The sequence below is a fragment of the Sus scrofa genome, chromosome 14, assembly GCF_054392235.1.
Source record: "Sus scrofa isolate SSC_HxYL_T2T_F1_AM1 chromosome 14, Sscrofa_HxYL_maternal_Yorkshire_Landrace_v2.0, whole genome shotgun sequence".
Classification (NCBI taxonomy): domain Eukaryota; kingdom Metazoa; phylum Chordata; class Mammalia; order Artiodactyla; family Suidae; genus Sus; species Sus scrofa.
Window position 1 is genome coordinate 31,461,032 of NC_139396.1, and position 17,035 is coordinate 31,478,066.

The window sequence follows — 17,035 nt, forward strand, 5'->3', positions numbered from 1 at the left end:
TGGGTTCTCTAGTCTGTGGCATTGGTCTTTATGTCTGTTTTGGAACCAGTACCACACTGTCTTGATTACTGTAGCTTTGTAATATTGCCTGAAGTGTGGGAGAATTACGCTTGGTTTTTGTTCCTCAGGATTGCTTTGGCAATTCTGCGTCTTTCATGGTTTCATGTAAATTTTTGGATTGTTTGTTCAAGTTCTATGAAAGATGTCATGGATAATTTAATAGGGATTATATTGAATCTGTTGATTGCTTTGGGTAGTATATGTGCCATTGATTTTTTTTTTTAAGTCTCTTAAGTCACAAATTTTATCACTTTAAAATTGTTTTGAAGTTTATTATAAAAAACTACTTATTCAATTTTTTTTTTTTAAAGAATTTTCTTCCTATGACACTATTAGGAACTAAAGGGTGATTACTTCAGATTTGAAATATTTGACAAGTATAGAATGATTTCTTTTTTGTTTTGTCTTTTTTGCTGTTTCTTGGGCCGCTTCCATAGCATATGGAGATTCCCAGGCTAGGGGTCTAATCGGAGCCGTAGCCATCAGCCTACGCCAGAGCCACAGCAACGTGGGATCCGAGCCGTGTCTGTGACCTACACCACAGCTCACGGCAACGCCGGATCATTAACCCACTGAGCAAGGGCAGGGACCGAACCCGCAACCTCATGGATCCTAGTCAGATTTGTTAACCACTGCGCCATGATGGGAACTCCTAGAATGATTTCTTAATCTGGATCTTTTTTTTTTTTTTTGTCTTTTGTCCTTTTAGGGCCATAGCCGTGGCATATGAAGGTTCCCAGGTTGGGGGTCGAATTAGAGCTCTTGCTGCCAGCCTATGCCAGAGCCATAGCATTGCAGGATCCGAGCCACATCTGTGGCCTACACCACAGCTCACGGCAACGCCGGATCATTAACCCACTGAGCGAGGCCAGGGACCGAACCCGCAACCTCATGGATCCTAGTCAGATTTCGTTAACCACTGCGCCATGACAGGAACTCCCTGGATCTTTAATAAGGAGGAGACTTTGAACAGGCCATAAGATAATTGGGGGGGAGGGGTCCCATCCTATTGTCTTGAGATAATTTCTCCCAAAATGTAGAATTTAGGCTTGACTCATTTATAGTATAGATTTTGGGGACAAGTTAAATATTTTAAAATGTATCATTCTTTACCTAAATTATACAAATATATATATAAACTAAATAGCATATAGAAAACACAAAACAACTGCAGCATAACTCTAAGAAAGATCACATAGGGTTCAGGTGGAATACTAGATTACAAGTTAATAAAATGAGCAGTTTTTCTCTATACACTTCATCTCTGCAAAGGACGTCAGCAGTGCAGCTTGGTATGCTTGTCTCCACCAGGCAGAGCGAGGTGGCCGGGCTGGAGGACTCCCTGTTCCCTCTCTGTGTGAGTCCCTCAGGGTGCCTTTATGTACTGTTTTCAAACTGTGTTATACCCATTTGCTTAGAAGGGCCATTAAGATGTGATACTTTGATAAATGAGTGCAATTAGAGGATTTAAACACAAAGTATTAAACAAATGTGAGTCTGTAGTGATATATATGGTTGATTAAATAAATAAGAAGGAAGTATGCTTCTTACAAAGGAAAAATCCAAATAATATATGGGTGGATACTCCTCCCTTCAGGGACTGTAACTTAATTGTCCTTTTAAGGGTGGTCTAGACTTACTGACTCACTTCCAAAGACTAGAGTACAGCAAGGGGAGAAAATAGTAACTGTGTAGTGGAGAAACCTGGCAGTTACTTCCTTAATCAGTGAGCAAATCTAATATCATCAGTGTAAAAGTCATGTTGATACTATGTATACCTCCATTCTACCTCTGGTAGTCTTCCTGAAAACTGGTGATCCCAGTCTGATCATGAGGAAACAGCAGATGTGGTCGGTTGAGGGACGTTTTGCCCAATACCTGTCACCACTGCTTCTTAGAACTGTCAGGATAATGAAAAATACAGAAAGTTTAAGAAATTGTTAACATCAGAGAGACTAAGGAAACTTGATAGCTAAATACAGTGTTGTTTGGATCTTGGAACAGAAAAGCGGTGTTAGTGGAAAACCTGGTGAAATCTGGTAAGGTCTGGAGTTTAACGGTAATGTAGACTATTAATTTCTTAGTTTTAACAAATGTAGTGTAGTTGGCATAAGATGCTGACATTAGAAAAAACTGGGCGAAGAAATATATGGAAACTCTCAATGCTCCTTGCCACTTTTCTGTAATTCTAAACTTATTTCAGAATTAAAGCTATTTTTAAAAGTATTATTTTATATATTCTTCATAGCTAGAAATTTTGTCTGGAAGGACTTGGAGATGTATGCTTTTAATCAGTAGATGCTTTTCAGGCACTGTTACGTATTTGAATTGAGTCCCTAATGCAACAGAGGAAAAGAAAGATTTTAAACAGAGCCATCCAAGCCTGTGAAGAAATTTAAATTTGTGGGGTCTTTGATAGCATCTGCAAAGAAGTGTGGGACCAAGGGAGATAGCTATTCCTTATCATTTTTATTCTAAGTAGTAGTTAGGTTATCTTAACTGACTTTGTTGTTTGCGTAAAAATTAAACTTAAGCATTATATATATATGTGTGAACTCATACATATAAAATCTTTTTCCCCTCTAGCTTTATTTTTGAGGGATAAGGACTTGGCTGTGACTTGATTTTAATATCAAATGGAATTTTATGAGTGCCATTAACATAAATTTGCAATTTCTGCACTATATTTCTGTAGGTATTTTTTATTCACCTTTAATAGGAAATTTGTTTTTTATTAAGTCAGATCAGGGATTTTATCCTTGGGATCCTTTGGGATCAAATAGGAAACAGTATGTTTAAATATATTGTAAAATGTTTTTCTTCTATCAGTTTTACTCTCATTTTTATTTTTTCTTTTTTTGAGAATCTTCTTTGTTTCCTCCCCAGATAAAACAATAAAATTATGGAAAATCAGTGAAAGGGACAAAAGACCAGAAGGATATAATTTGAAAGAGGAAGATGGAAGGTATAGAGATCCTACTACAGTCACTACACTACGTGTAAGTACATAAGAAAAAATGATTCTAATTATGATGCTCCATGTTCTATACTCATACGTATTTGAGATCCTCAGCAGAACATGAATAGGAATAATTTTAAAATTTGCCCCTTCCCAGGATTCTGTAACCAGATAGAACATTTAAAAACTTATTTTTTTATTTTTTTTTTAATGGCCACACCTGGGATATATGGAAGTACCCGGGCCAGGGATTGAATCTGAGATGCACCTGTGACTTACACTGCAGTCAGATTCTTTACCCAGTGCACCATGGCAGGAACTCCAAAAACTCTATTTTAAATAGACCCTGACCTACGTCTCAGGGGCTGAACCAGGACTCAGTCCAAGACTGTGTCTTATACTATGCCACACTCTTTTTGGCTGTCATGGTTTGAATGTCAGCTATTAAAAGGTTAGGTTTCAAGATTAACTTTCTTTGGAGATCAAAAAAGTAGAAATGGAGTAAATCTTCTAGTTGCAGTTTAAAAATACCAAGAATTAGACGCTTTGGGCTAATTTCCTTTTAGCCACTTAAATTTAAATCATAAACATTTATTAGCTTTGCAGGTCTTTCAAGCAAAAGATTGAAACTAGGAAAAACTGCAAATTCTGATAGTATTGCTTGCTATCTGTAAAAGAAGGTAAACTCTCCAAATTTTTTTGTTTTTTTCTTCCCATTTCAACACTTTGAATAAAGGATCAACATTATTTACTTTATAAAACAAAATTTGTGTAATGTACTTTTTTATGTTCCCTCAAAAACTAGAGTAATGAAATGTTCTGAACCTTCAGTTCTCTTGTAAACAATGAACATTTTTTAATCATTGTTTTTCATGTGTCTTATTGACAGGTGCCGGTCTTTAGGCCCATGGATCTAATGGTTGAGGCCAGTCCTCGAAGAATATTTGCCAATGCTCATACATATCACATCAACTCAATTTCTATTAATAGTGATTATGAAACATATTTATCTGCAGATGATTTGCGGATTAATCTTTGGCATCTGGAAATTACAGACAGGAGTTTTAGTATCCATTTGGTTTCTCTTTTTGGTGTTTGGTAAAGAAGGCATATTGTGCCCATGATGGATTTATTTTCATCTCTCCTTAGTGTATTTTGATTCCTTCTTTTTATAGTGGCTCCTTTTTTTGTACTACTTTTCTTTATGTATAAGTGATTAAACACTGGGGAAAGTTATTCAATGAAAGGCATAATTTAGTAATTTATAAATTGGAATTTTTAGAAATTCATCTAATGTATCTATGAAAATAGACTTTTTTTCCCTTTTTTTTCTTTTTAGGGCCAAACTTGCAGAATATGGAAGTTCCTAGGCTAGGGGTTGAATCATAGCCACAGCTGCCGGTCATAGCAACACCAAATCCCAGCCATAGCTCATGGCAATGCTGGGTCATTAACCCATTGAGCGAGGCCAGGGATCAAACCCACGTGCTCATGGGTACTAGTCAGATTCATTACCTCTGAGCTACAATGGGAACTCCAAGACATTTTTTTCAAATAGTTGAGTTTTTTGTAACAAAAACAATCACATGGAGATTTATTTTTTAAAATACTATTTATAAAAATACTCATTAAGATTGGGAAAAGAAATTCACGAAGAGTCGTGATGAACAAATGTATAAATACTTCTTCAAACCCCATTTTCATTGTTTATGTTAACTTCCTGAAATTTTGCTGTGCCTCTACAAGTGTGTGATATGTGTGTGTATATATGCGTGTGTGTGTACATCTGCATATGCTACATACATTATATAAATATAGAAGTGTGTATATACATGTTTGCTTTTAAGTAAGTTGTTGATGAGTGTTAGTTATTAATATTATGTTATGTCTTTCCAAATAGGACCATTTAAAAAAATTAACACTTTATTATAATTCATACTCTACCCATACACGCATACCTTGGAAATATTACAGGTTCAGTTCCAGACCACCACAATAAAGTAAATACCGTAATAAAGCAAGTCACATGAATTGTTTGGTTTCTCAGTATATATAAAAGTTAGTACTCTACTGTAGAATATTAAAGTGTGCAGTAACATTGTCTAAAAAGAAAAACTAATGTATATATACTACCTTTTAAAATATTTTTAAAACGCTAAAAAATGTTAACCATTATCTGAACATTCAGTGCGTCGTAATCTTTGGAGAGGCTTGCTTTGATGTTGAGGGCTACTGAATGATCACGGTGGTGGTTGTTGAAAGTTAGGGTAGCTGTGGCAATTTCTTCGAAATAAGATAACAATGAGGTTTGCCACCTCAATTGACGACTCCTTTCATGAATGATTTCTCTGTAGTCTGCAGTGCTGTTTGACAGCATTGTATCCTTAGTAGAACTTCCTTAAAAACTGGAGTCAGTACTCTCGGACCCTGATGCTGCTTTTATCAATTAAGTTTATATACTGTTCTAAGCCCCTGTTTGTCCTTTCAACAATTTATTAAATTTGCCATCTTATGGGTGCAATTTCATGGCACTCCAAAACAATTACAGTAGTAACATCAGAGATCACTAATCACAGATCACCGTAACAAATATAATAATGAAAAGTTGAAATATTGTGACAATTACCAGTAGTGATACAAAGACATAAAATGAGCAAATTCTGTTGGGAAAATGGCACCAGTAGACTTGCTTAATGCAAGGTTGCTGCAAACCTTCCATTTGTAAAAAAAAGTGGATCTGTGAAGCTCAGTGAAAGCAAAGCACAATGAAACAGAGTTGGCCTGTAGTGTATCAAAAGAGTGTTTTCCTGTATCTTTAGCAGTCTAGTTAGTGAAAAGTTCTCTTGCTGCCTGAGTAAACTTAAGCATTTTTTTCATAATTATCAACCATTTGTGTTTCTTCTTGTTTTCCAAATTTTTCTTTGGATTTGCATATATTCTTACTGGAGTTTTTTGGTTTTTAAGCACCTTTTTTATATTAAGTAAATCAGCTCCACTGTGTGCAGTTTCCACCTTTTGTCCCCATCTCTTTTGGAAAGTACACTAAGTTCTTAATATTCAGGAAGATAGCTTATCAGTCTCTTCTTTATGGCTTCTGGAATTTGTATCATATGCAGAAAAAAAGACGTCTACATTCTAAGATGATTTAAAGTTTGCCCATGTTTTTCTCCAAGGTTATTTTTCAAGCATTAAAAGTTTTGATCCCTCTAGGATTTCTGTTCATATAAGGAGTAGTATGCAACTTAGAATTAATATTTATGCTTAGGTCTATGAATGAATCTTAGATTTGAGTAATATAAAGGTATACTTGACCTTTTTTCAAGTGGAAATTCCTTAATAAAATGCTGTCAAGATATTGTGGATATCAAGCCTGCCAATATGGAAGAGCTGACAGAGGTGATTACAGCAGCAGAATTCCATCCAAACAGCTGTAACACATTTGTATACAGCAGCAGTAAAGGAACTATTCGGTTATGTGACATGAGAGCATCTGCCCTCTGTGATAGGCATTCTAAGTGTAAGTTTATTGCACCTTACTTTCAAATGATAACATTTTCTGCTTGTATTTGAAAGTGGTAACTACATTTACATAGGTTTACAAGTCTTAAACCTTCTATACCCTTTGATAAGCTGCCTGACTCCACATGAGGGGCATCATAGTTATTCTGCTGGCAAAATGTAGAAGGCTATCTCAGGGGCATATCTTTTGAGTCTCAATGGATATTATTTTTAATGGAATGCTACGCTTTGGAGACTTGGGTTGGGTTCTCCAATACTGTATTCAAGTAGAGCAATTCTTTTCTTTCCTGCCTCCTTTCTTTTTGTCCTTCCCCTCCTTTCTTTCTGTTTTGAGCTTTCTAGGAAGATTTCTTCTGAGAAGAGGTTTCTTTGGCTTTAAAAGACAAGTTTGAAAAGTACCAAGTTAAAAAATTAAGGGGTTGTGTTATTCTTATCTTCATGTTGTTGACTATTTTTAAAACTCATGAAGATTGGTATATGCCTGTTACCAAAGTAATTTTACCTGGGCACTGAAAATTAAAATGCAGGTATGAGTTGGACTGGTGAATGGTGTGTCTCATGGTGACGGTACAGGCAGTGTGTGTGAGGTGTAAGCAGAACTTCAGACCTAGTGCACTGAAGTCAGACATCCTGAGTGAGTCTGGTTCTGTCTAATTAGCTGCATGTCTGCGAGGTGCCACACGCATATTTTGGCATCTTCACCTTCAGTATTAAGTCATTCTCATTAAACTTTCAGGAAGGTTATGTTCTTAGAGCCAGAGAGGTGTTTTTCAATTCTTTATTAACCTGTCATTTTTAGAATGGTTTTTTTTTTTTTTTGAGCAAATCTTTTTGTTCAAGCCAGAATATTTACAAGTTGTGTGCCCCCCCCCCCTTTTTTTGCTTGTTTTCAGTGTTTGAAGAACCTGAAGATCCCAGTAACAGGTCTTTTTTTTCTGAAATCATCTCTTCAATTTCTGATGTAAAATTCAGCCATAGTGGTCGGTATATGATGACTAGAGACTATTTGTCAGTCAAAATTTGGGACTTAAATATGGAAAACAGGCCTGTGGAAACATATCAGGTATTTGCAATTTTTTCCTTTCAAAGAGTATGTAACCCATTTATTTACTTTCAAATATTTATAGAGAAGGATTTTGCGCTCTATGTTAATCCTGGTACAGTGTGTATTCGTCTTGAGGCTTTTTCCTTCAGGGATCCAGGAGTATGCTGCTTCTCCTTATGTTAACCTTATTTATACTTTCAGAGGTTGGGTTGTCTATTCATTTTTGCAGTTAAAGTGTAAAGCCACCAGTTTGGTTCAATAGTGACAGCTTTTTTCCCCCTACTTTCTCTACATTTAAAGTGGGGATGGTGGAGTTCCTGTTGTGGCTCAGTGTAATGAACCCAGCTAGTATCCATGAGGATGCAGGTTTGATCCTTGACCTCGCTCTGGGTTAAGGATCTGATGTTGCCGGAAGCTGCAGTGTAGTTCACAGATACAGCTCAGATCCCAAGTTGCTGTGGTATAGGCCAGCATCTGCAGCTCTGATTCAACCCCTAGCCTGGGAATTTCCATATGCCACATGTGTGGCCCTAAAAATAAGCAAAAAAAGGGGGAGGTGGATGGAAGAGCACTCTGTTAAATTCTGGGGTGGGGAAGATGATCGGAGAGAATGACCAAGACTAGCAGAGGTGTCCCAGTTGGCGTATCAGCGGTAGTAGTTGAATCAGAACTTAACTTTGATGTGCGGAGTCAAGTGGACTGGCATTCTCCTTTTGGCTAAACTGTTGTCTTAAGCTAAAGCAGAAAGGCTTGTGCAAAACCAGCAGACAGCTGTAAGAGCTGTAGGATGTCACTTCTGAATTCTCTTCTTGTCAGCCAAGCCACTACCACTGATCCCTACCCCTTCCTTCTGAAGAAGAGAATGAAGATGTGAACAGAGTGAGGAACCGAGTGAGGAACCAGCAGAAACCTGGGTAGCCCCTGAGCCACAGCGGAGAGAACACTTAACACTCCTTTAAGAGCACAGAATTTAGGAAGGGTACCTTCTTTATGTTTGTATGTTCTCAGTAAAATCAGAATCTTCCTCAAACATTTTTTTACTCCTTTGAAAAACATAAACCACTTAAGATTCTCCTAAACGGTATTTGAAATTTCAAAATAAATGGTACCTTGAAATAACAACAAAGGGATATAATGCTTTTATATTGTGACTGCCAAGATTCTGATCCTCACTATCATCACCCCCCCACTCCCAATGAGAATAATTGATCTGAACCTTAACTTCATACTCTTAAACTATTTGGTGAGAAATCCTGTATATGCAGTCTAAAACTCGGCTGAATTATTATGATTTACCTAATTTCACCTGATTTGCAGTCATCCTACTGTGCTGAATTAGAGTAGTGATTGGGAGTAGAGTCACGTCGTACTCAAATGTGTCATGGAAATTCACCTGTTCTTGTTGAATTTGTATAAGCATCTAGCTGAGTTGTGTGTGGTTTAAGTACGATTTTGATGTTGTTACTTTTTTACCTTACATGCTCACTGTGGATCCTAATCCCGCATGAGTTGCAGTTTCTCTATGATAACACATTCTCACTTACCGTCACATAGATGTGATCGGGATCATTCCACTAAATGTTGAAGTGGACACTTAAAATGGCTTTAGGTTGTTTTATAAAGAATAGAGAATTCTAAGCATTTAGAAGAGGTTCTCTTTAAGTAAAAAAGAAGAGTGAGATAGACTCCTTTTTTCCCTTATCATTGCAACAAATACTTTGGACTTACCTTTGTGATTAAAATAGGAATGTATTGTTTCTCAAAATACTTATTAAATAACAAATTTATTTTCTAGTTTATCCCTTTCTGAAATACTAGTGAGCGAATATAGAATTATACCTCAAAAAACAGAGCTACATTTTCATTAGCTTTAGATACTGTATAAATAATACCAAGTATATCAACTATTTCCATGATGCATGCCTAGGGTATAACCCTGTAGTTATCACCAAATAGGGCATGGTCATGTGTTGTCACTTCAGTTATTTATATCTCCAAAGTGGTAGTTAAAAAGGAAGTAAAGTCACAGTATTGCATGTTTTTTAGTCAACAAGTGTTAGCAAATTTAAATATTCCTATAATCTTTAATTAGTCTCTTATCTGTGCCATTGTAAAATGTTTTCTATCTTAAATATTTTAGTCAAGCTTGTAAAGAGTACATGTGCCATGGCTAGAAAGTCATTTTTGGAGTTCCCGTCGTGGCACAGTGGTTAACGAATCCGACTAGGAACCATGAGGTTGCGGGTTCGATCCCTGCCCTTGCTCAGTGGGTTAACGATCTGGCGTTGCTGTGAGCTGTGGTGTAGGCCGCAGACGAGGCCTGGATCCTGCATTGCTGTGGCTCTGGCATAGACTGGTGGCCACAGCTCCGATTAGACCCCTAGCCTGGGAATCTCCATATGCCGCGGGAGCAGCCCAAGAAATGGCAAACAGACAAAAAAAAAAAAGAAAGAAAGAATTTAGTCATTTTTCTCTCTTGTACAATATGAAAGTGTTCATGGAATAAGCCTCAGATGTTTGTAAAAGGATAAAATGCCTTTATTGTTTCTCAGAGAATTGAGTTTTAATGAGATTTTAAAGTATGTATATATATCTATGTATATATATACCTTTACAGAAAATACAGACTTACTAGATCATTTTCCAAATTCAGGAGCAGCACAACTTAAGGTGAAAACTAAATATATATGTAATATACTTACGTTTTTGTTTGTTCCCCAGGTGCATGAATACCTCAGAAGTAAACTTTGTTCACTGTATGAAAATGACTGCATATTTGACAAATTTGAATGTTGTTGGAATGGATCTGACAGGTAAACTGATTCTAATTTGAACCAAGCCTCTTGTTAAAATGTGAATTTTATTAGAGGAAAGAAATTTACTATTTCAGCTCTTCTAGTATGGCTGCCACATTAAAAATTTGGCAAGGACTTCCCGTTGTGGCTCAGTGGTTAACGAATCCGACTAGGAACCATGAGGTTGTAGGTTTGATCCCTGACCTTGCCCAGTGGGTTGAGGATCCAGCATTGCTGTGAGGTGTGGTGTAGGTTGCAGACGCTGCTCGGATCCCGCGTTGCTGTGGCTCTGGCGTAGGCCGGTGGCTACAGCTCCAATTCGACCCATAGCCCGGGAACCTCCATATGCCTCAGAAGTAGCCCAAGAAATGGCAAAAAGACAAAACAAAAAATTTGGCCAGCATATATTTTGACCTAAATTACATATCCCAACTTCATTTTCCTTAGGGTTCCTTGAAATTGGTAATCATACAGCACTATTGGCTGATAAAAATTAAAACATTTGTTTCACTATCAAATGTAAAGTATATCAAAAAAATTCTAGATTATCATAAATGATGATAAAAAATATTTAATAAGAGTTCCTGCCATGGCGCAGTGAGTTAAGGATCCAGCATTGCCACAGCTGTGGCGTAGGTCACAGCTGAGGTTTGGATTTGATATCTGGCCCAGGGACAACTGTTTGCTGTGGGCATGGCCAAAAAAGAAGGGGAAAAAAAAACTTTTCCTTTTTATGAACCAGATCAGTCACATTTTTTGTCATGGCAATGGTAAAAATGATGAATTTTTTTACTTTGGTTATTACTTTGCTATTGTTTTTAGAAATATCTAGGCAATAGATATTTCATTTGGAGTGTTATACACACACCAGTTTTTCCAGCTACTATAGTAATACTTCGTAGGAGAAAAGAGATAATTATTATACTTTTTTTTTTTTTTTGGCTTTCCAGGGCTGCAGTTGTGGCCTGTGGAAGTTCCCAGGCTAGGGGTTGTTGGAGCTGCAGCTGCCAGCCTACACCACAGCAAGGCCAGATCCGAACTATGTCTGCAACCTACACCACAGCTCACAGCAGTGCTGGATCCTTAACCCACTGAGCAGGGCCAGGGGATCAAACCTGCATCCTCATGGATACATGTCAGGTTCATTTCTGCTGAGCCACAGCAGGAAGTCTTAGGCTCTTTATAATCCAGTTTTGCCATAGTGTGATCCCTTTTCACTGTGTCATCAAAATGTGTACCATTATTTTGAAAGATGAAGTAAGTCTTAATCTGGCCATTTTTAGTTGTCAGTATTTACTTACCATTTACTATGTTCCAGTACAACAGAAAATAGTAAAAAATAAAATTTGTGGAATTATTAAACTTGCCTTCAAGGTACTCACTAGAGTACTTTATTCAGCTCTGAAGTTTCATCACTGAAGCTTGATATGATTGAGGTTTCATGGTGTTACAGAAGACAACAAAGCCTGGATCGTTTATCTGCTATCTGAATTTTAAAATTATTTTAATCTGATTATAACATGAGGCCCTGTAATAGGCTGGCCACAGTAAATCTTGAGTGGGAATAAGCAAGCTTCATCTTTGAACGCCACTGCTCAACCTGAGGCATGGAGAAGGGAACAGGAGAGGGAAGACGGCACTAAAGGAGGAGTGAGGTGTGACGCACTGCTAGAGCTGCTCTCTTGTGCTATCCAGCCATCGTGTTATATAGTCCCTTAGCAAGAAGAATTGTTTACTTCCATTATATGAAAAAACGTTTTCAAAAGGTGCTCTCCTTCATAATGACAGTGCAGGCGTCTAAAGCAGAAAAACTCAATGTTGATTTACCAGTCTCTCAATCATGGCATTTTTAGCAGAGGAAAAAAAATCTGATCCAGTATCTAGTCAAAAAGCATATGTTTCATTTCATTATTTTCCTTGTCTTTTGTGACCTTGATATTTTGGAAGAAACATGCACCATTTATTTTATACAATTCTTAATTTGAGTGTTGTCTAATATTCCCTCATGTTTAGATTCAGGGTATACATTTTTGGCAAGAACACAACAGAATTACTGGCTAACAATACCTTTTAAAATTGCCATGGACAATTATCCTAATCCATTAGACTTCACAAATTCAAATACTGAGATGCCAGTCAAAATTATGTAAATTAATTTAAAAGAAATAGTTTTATTACTTTCAGGTATATGCTCCAACTTGAGTTTGATTAAAATGTTGTGGAGTGTCCTTTGGGAGAATTGATATTAATGAATAGATGATAATTGTATTTAACATATGACCTGTATGATATATAATATTTGTAAATATTCAGAGACGTGTTCAAGCATCATTTTAAATAGTTCCTAGTATCCTATCATCTTATTCACAGTATTAATTTAAGCCATGTGGGAAGAATATGGGAAGTAATAGTAGTACCAGACCCCTCCCAAATTATTAAATGGTTCCAAACTTGTGAGGTTTTTGCTTATTGAGATACTTAGCAAATGTTGAGCAGTGATGGATGACAAGTAGAATTGACCCAAGTGTCTTAGGCAGGGTAAGAATTTGGTACCTTTTTAAACTGATACTAATAAAATACATTTTAAATCGTTTAGTTAAATGATTAAATGATTACCTTAAATGATTTTCAGTTAATAAAAACTATATGTTACTTCATATTCTCAGAAGTACATTTCTTATAAGCATACGCAATATACATAAGATGTTATCTGAACCGTAATGTCCTGGGAACATAAATAGCTTATAATGTAAATCATAAAATAGGAGTTCCCGTCGTGGCGCGGTGGTTAACGAATCCGACTAGGAACCATGAGGTTGCGGGTTCGGACCCTGCCCTTGCTCAGTGGGTTGACGATCCGGCGTTGCCGTGAGCTGTGGTGTAGGTTGCAGACGCGGCTCGGATCCCGCGTTGCTGTGGCTCTGGCGTAGGCCGGTGGCTACAGCTCCAATTGGACCCCTAGCCTGGGAACCTCCATATGCCGCGGGAGCGGCCCAAAGAAATAGCAGAAAGACAAAAAAAAAATAAATAAATAAAATAGAGCATTGGTTTCTTATGAATAGCTGTACACCGTTTTTTTTTTTTTTTTTTTAAAGCACTTCAAGAAGCCAACTAGTCTGGTTGAGCACATAGACTGTAGCTGCAAAAAATATTCAACTCAGATAATTCAGTACTACTAAGTACTAAGCTTTACTTGAGAATGCTTTCAACTTTGATGGGTAATTTTGGTAGTCACTGAAAATCAGGTTAACTAATACCATATTCCTAGTTTATTCCAATGATTGGTCCCAGTAGCTGTTTCTGTGGATACTGGGCAAAGTTTCAGCACTAAATAATGTTAGTGAAAATTAATGTTCATTATTTGACTGATTGCTCTGTCTACTTTTACAGTGTTGTCATGACTGGATCTTACAATAATTTCTTCAGAATGTTTGACAGGAACACAAAGCGAGACATAACCCTAGAAGCATCACGGGAAAACAATAAACCTCGCACGGTTCTGAAGCCACGCAAAGTGTGTGCAAGTGGCAAGCGAAAGAAAGATGAAATAAGTGTTGACAGCCTAGACTTCAACAAGAAAATACTTCATACAGCCTGGCACCCCAAGGAAAATATCATTGCTGTAGCTACTACAAACAATCTGTATATATTTCAAGACAAAGTGAATTAGGGTTGGCATTCCTAGCAGAAGAGCCCACTTCCTGCTTAGTTGAGATAGTTGAATCTAGCATTCGTACTTAAAAAAGAGAGAGGTCCATTGTGGCGCCCCTTTTCCAGTGTTTGACAATGTGCCATTCGACAACACATTTTTAATAGCTACATGGAGAAGGCTCTGTGGATTCCTCCCTGTGGTATTCTCCATGTCTGCTAGCCATTTAGGTAAGGGTAGGGCACTTTTAATTTAATGACTTCTTGCACCATCTTGCCTAATGGACTAGATTGGACTGTATCAACATTGATTTACTCCACTTTTTATGCCTTCCATTGTGATGACGTCAAACACAGTGAAAGCCTTCAGACATGCTTATGGGATTTAATTGTGTATCCTCATTACTGTATCATTTGTGGGGTACACCCCTCCCCCTTTTTTAAATTAAATACAGCTCATTCTTACTGTGGCTTGTAGCATTCCTCCTCTTCTGGCCTCCTGGACTCTTCCCCTTCATCTCTCTTACCCTTGCCCCTCCACCCAGTCTTGGTGGTGGTATATTAAAAAGGAAAGAACGAAAGCACACAAAATGAGTCAGTTTGGGGTCAGTGGTAAAGGGGGTATATGATGCGAACAAATGTTTTAATAACAGTTGGCTGTAATCACTCCTTGCCGTGTCTGGCACTGAAAATAAGGAAAAAAAAAAAACTACTACTGAATAAAAGTGACAAAGAATGGAGAATCTGGTTTTCTTTTTCTTTTTAATCTACCTCTTTAAGCCAATATTTTGTGTCATACTTTTGGGCGCACTGAAACAAAATGAGGTTCCATTGTTTTATTGGTGTTTTTGTTAATTATTTTTAACAAGTGTTCTTTTACATGAAGGAGAGGTGTTGGTTCTGTACGAACATGTTTTGAATATATATTGGTATTACTAAGGATATCATGATCTATAAATGCTACTAGCGGTTTTTTTTTTTTTTTACTGTAGTTATAAGGGTATTGGATACATTGTATCTACACTTAATTCATTATCTGTTAATGAAATTGTTGTAAATGGGAACCAAATTTGTAGAACTTCATTTTTAAAGACTTTTTACAGTGTTTAATTTCATTTTGCCTTACTAAATACAAAGTCAGACTTAAACTTTTAACAAGTTAAAGCTTTTTTTGTTGTTCAGTCATAAACTATAACATAAAACTATCCTCAAATGATTTTACATAGATAAAATTGACACTGCACTAATTTTTTTTTTGTATTTTACTGCTATCAAATCTGAATGAAATGTACTTTGACATACATGTTTTTCTTCTATTTTTGGTTTTCCAAAGCTATCAATATTAAAGACAAACTTTAAAGGTACAGTGTTCCAAAAGTGCTTAATAGACTCCAACAGCTGCCTCAAATAAAAATTTAGTAATATGTATAAGACTACATTTTCCCTAAATGGTGATACCTTATCCAAAGATGAAGAGTACCCCTATTTTTAATAGGAAGAATGGACCTTTGTGTCAGTCTTGCAGAAGCTTTAATGGAGAAAAAAAAATGGACTTTATTTTTAAAAGATAAAGGAGCAAGCATTTATATTATTAGAGAATGGTAGGTAGTATGTTTTGGTCGAGCAGTAATACATAACCTTGAATTTTCGAGGACTCCGAGTGCTTCTTATTTGTCCCACAACCTTACTGTTCCATTCTCACCAATGAAACATGATTAGACAATTCCACAGCAATTCCCTCTACACTTACACTATGTCTTGTAAGTTAACATTTTTTAGCACACAGAGGAAATTTTATGTAATAAAATTACTGTATCTTTTGGACTTAACAAATTTGAATTTGTATTTAAACACATTGATTATATGTGATAATTCTGAAAATCATGGCACTTTTACTAATTTATTTGGGGATCTTGGGTGCATTCATAATTTGTGTTATTTATTCTTCATGCTTGACCTGGAAGTGGGCTATTCCCCTGCCACAAGCAGACACTGAAACTGTCTCTGATCAGGCAGTTTTCCAGAAGATCTTTTGGGGAGATTGCTTCCCTAAAGTTTGGGTATAGGTCTTGAGATAACACCATAAAACAGCTCTTGGAAATTCTTTCATTTAGCAGTAGATATGATTCTCATCGTGACACTAAGGATTAGTTTTATATATATTTAAGAGAAACATTGCTTAAATTAAAATGCCTCTATAAAGGAATGCTATTATAAATTATTGTAACAATATTCTCAAGTATCAATTTTTAATTTCTTTGGTGTAGCAGACTATAAGCCCAGCCACTCATATGGTCATGGTTAATTTTTTATTAATAAAAATTATACTTAGAATAAACTTAGTCTTGTCAAGTTGCTTGTATTCTCCTATTCTCTCTCTCTCTCTCTCTCCCCCTTTTTTTTTTTTTTTTTTTTTTTTTGTCTTTTTAGGGCCACACCCACGGCATATGGAGGTTCCCAGGCTAGGGGCTGAATCAGAACTGTAGCTGCTGGCCTACACCACAGCCATAGCAATGCGGGATCTGAGCCGTGTCTGTGACATACACCACAGCTCACGGTAACAATGGATCCCCCACTCACTGTGAGGCCAGGGATCAAACCTGCATCCTCATGGATACTAGTCAGATTCATTTCCTCTGAGCCATGACAGGAACTCCTGTATTCTATTCTCTTGACACCATCAATACACATATTCTATCCCCCTATCTTAACCTTTAAAAAAAATATGGTAGGAAAAATTTCTATTAATTTCTTTTGATTTTTATTTAGTGGCTGGGCAATAGTTATATATAAATCTCTGTATTTCTATAAATGTTTACATACCTACTGGATAGTAAGCTTTCTTCAAAGCCCTTGGGCTTTTGAAGTACAAAAAAATGCATTCACACAATCTTTTTTTTCTTTAAATGTGAGAATTATTCTGGTCACAAATACTTCTAAAGAAAACTAGAAATAAAACTGAGGTTTTTATTAAGTTTGTAACAATGTTTAGGCAAGTGTTGTGTTTAC

At 36.6% G+C, this 17,035-nt stretch overlaps 1 protein-coding gene across 11 annotated transcripts in view; it reads left to right on the forward strand.

The window, feature by feature from the left end:
* PPP2R2A (protein phosphatase 2 regulatory subunit Balpha) overlaps window positions 1-15,392 on the forward strand; it is an 88,330-nt gene extending 72,938 nt beyond the window's left edge. For 8 of the 11 annotated variants that reach the window (XM_084993119.1, XM_084993120.1, XM_084993117.1 and 5 more), the window contains 6 exons: window positions 2,947-3,059; window positions 3,909-4,086; window positions 6,372-6,536; window positions 7,432-7,601; window positions 10,305-10,396; window positions 13,769-14,766. In XM_084993119.1, coding sequence (XP_084849245.1) covers window positions 3,927-4,086; window positions 6,372-6,536; window positions 7,432-7,601; window positions 10,305-10,396; window positions 13,769-14,048 — 867 coding nt within the window. In that variant the 5' untranslated portion in view covers window positions 2,947-3,059; window positions 3,909-3,926 and the 3' untranslated portion in view covers window positions 14,049-14,766. 11 annotated transcript variants of the gene reach the window in all.
* The last annotated feature ends 1,643 nt before the right edge of the window (window positions 15,393-17,035 follow it).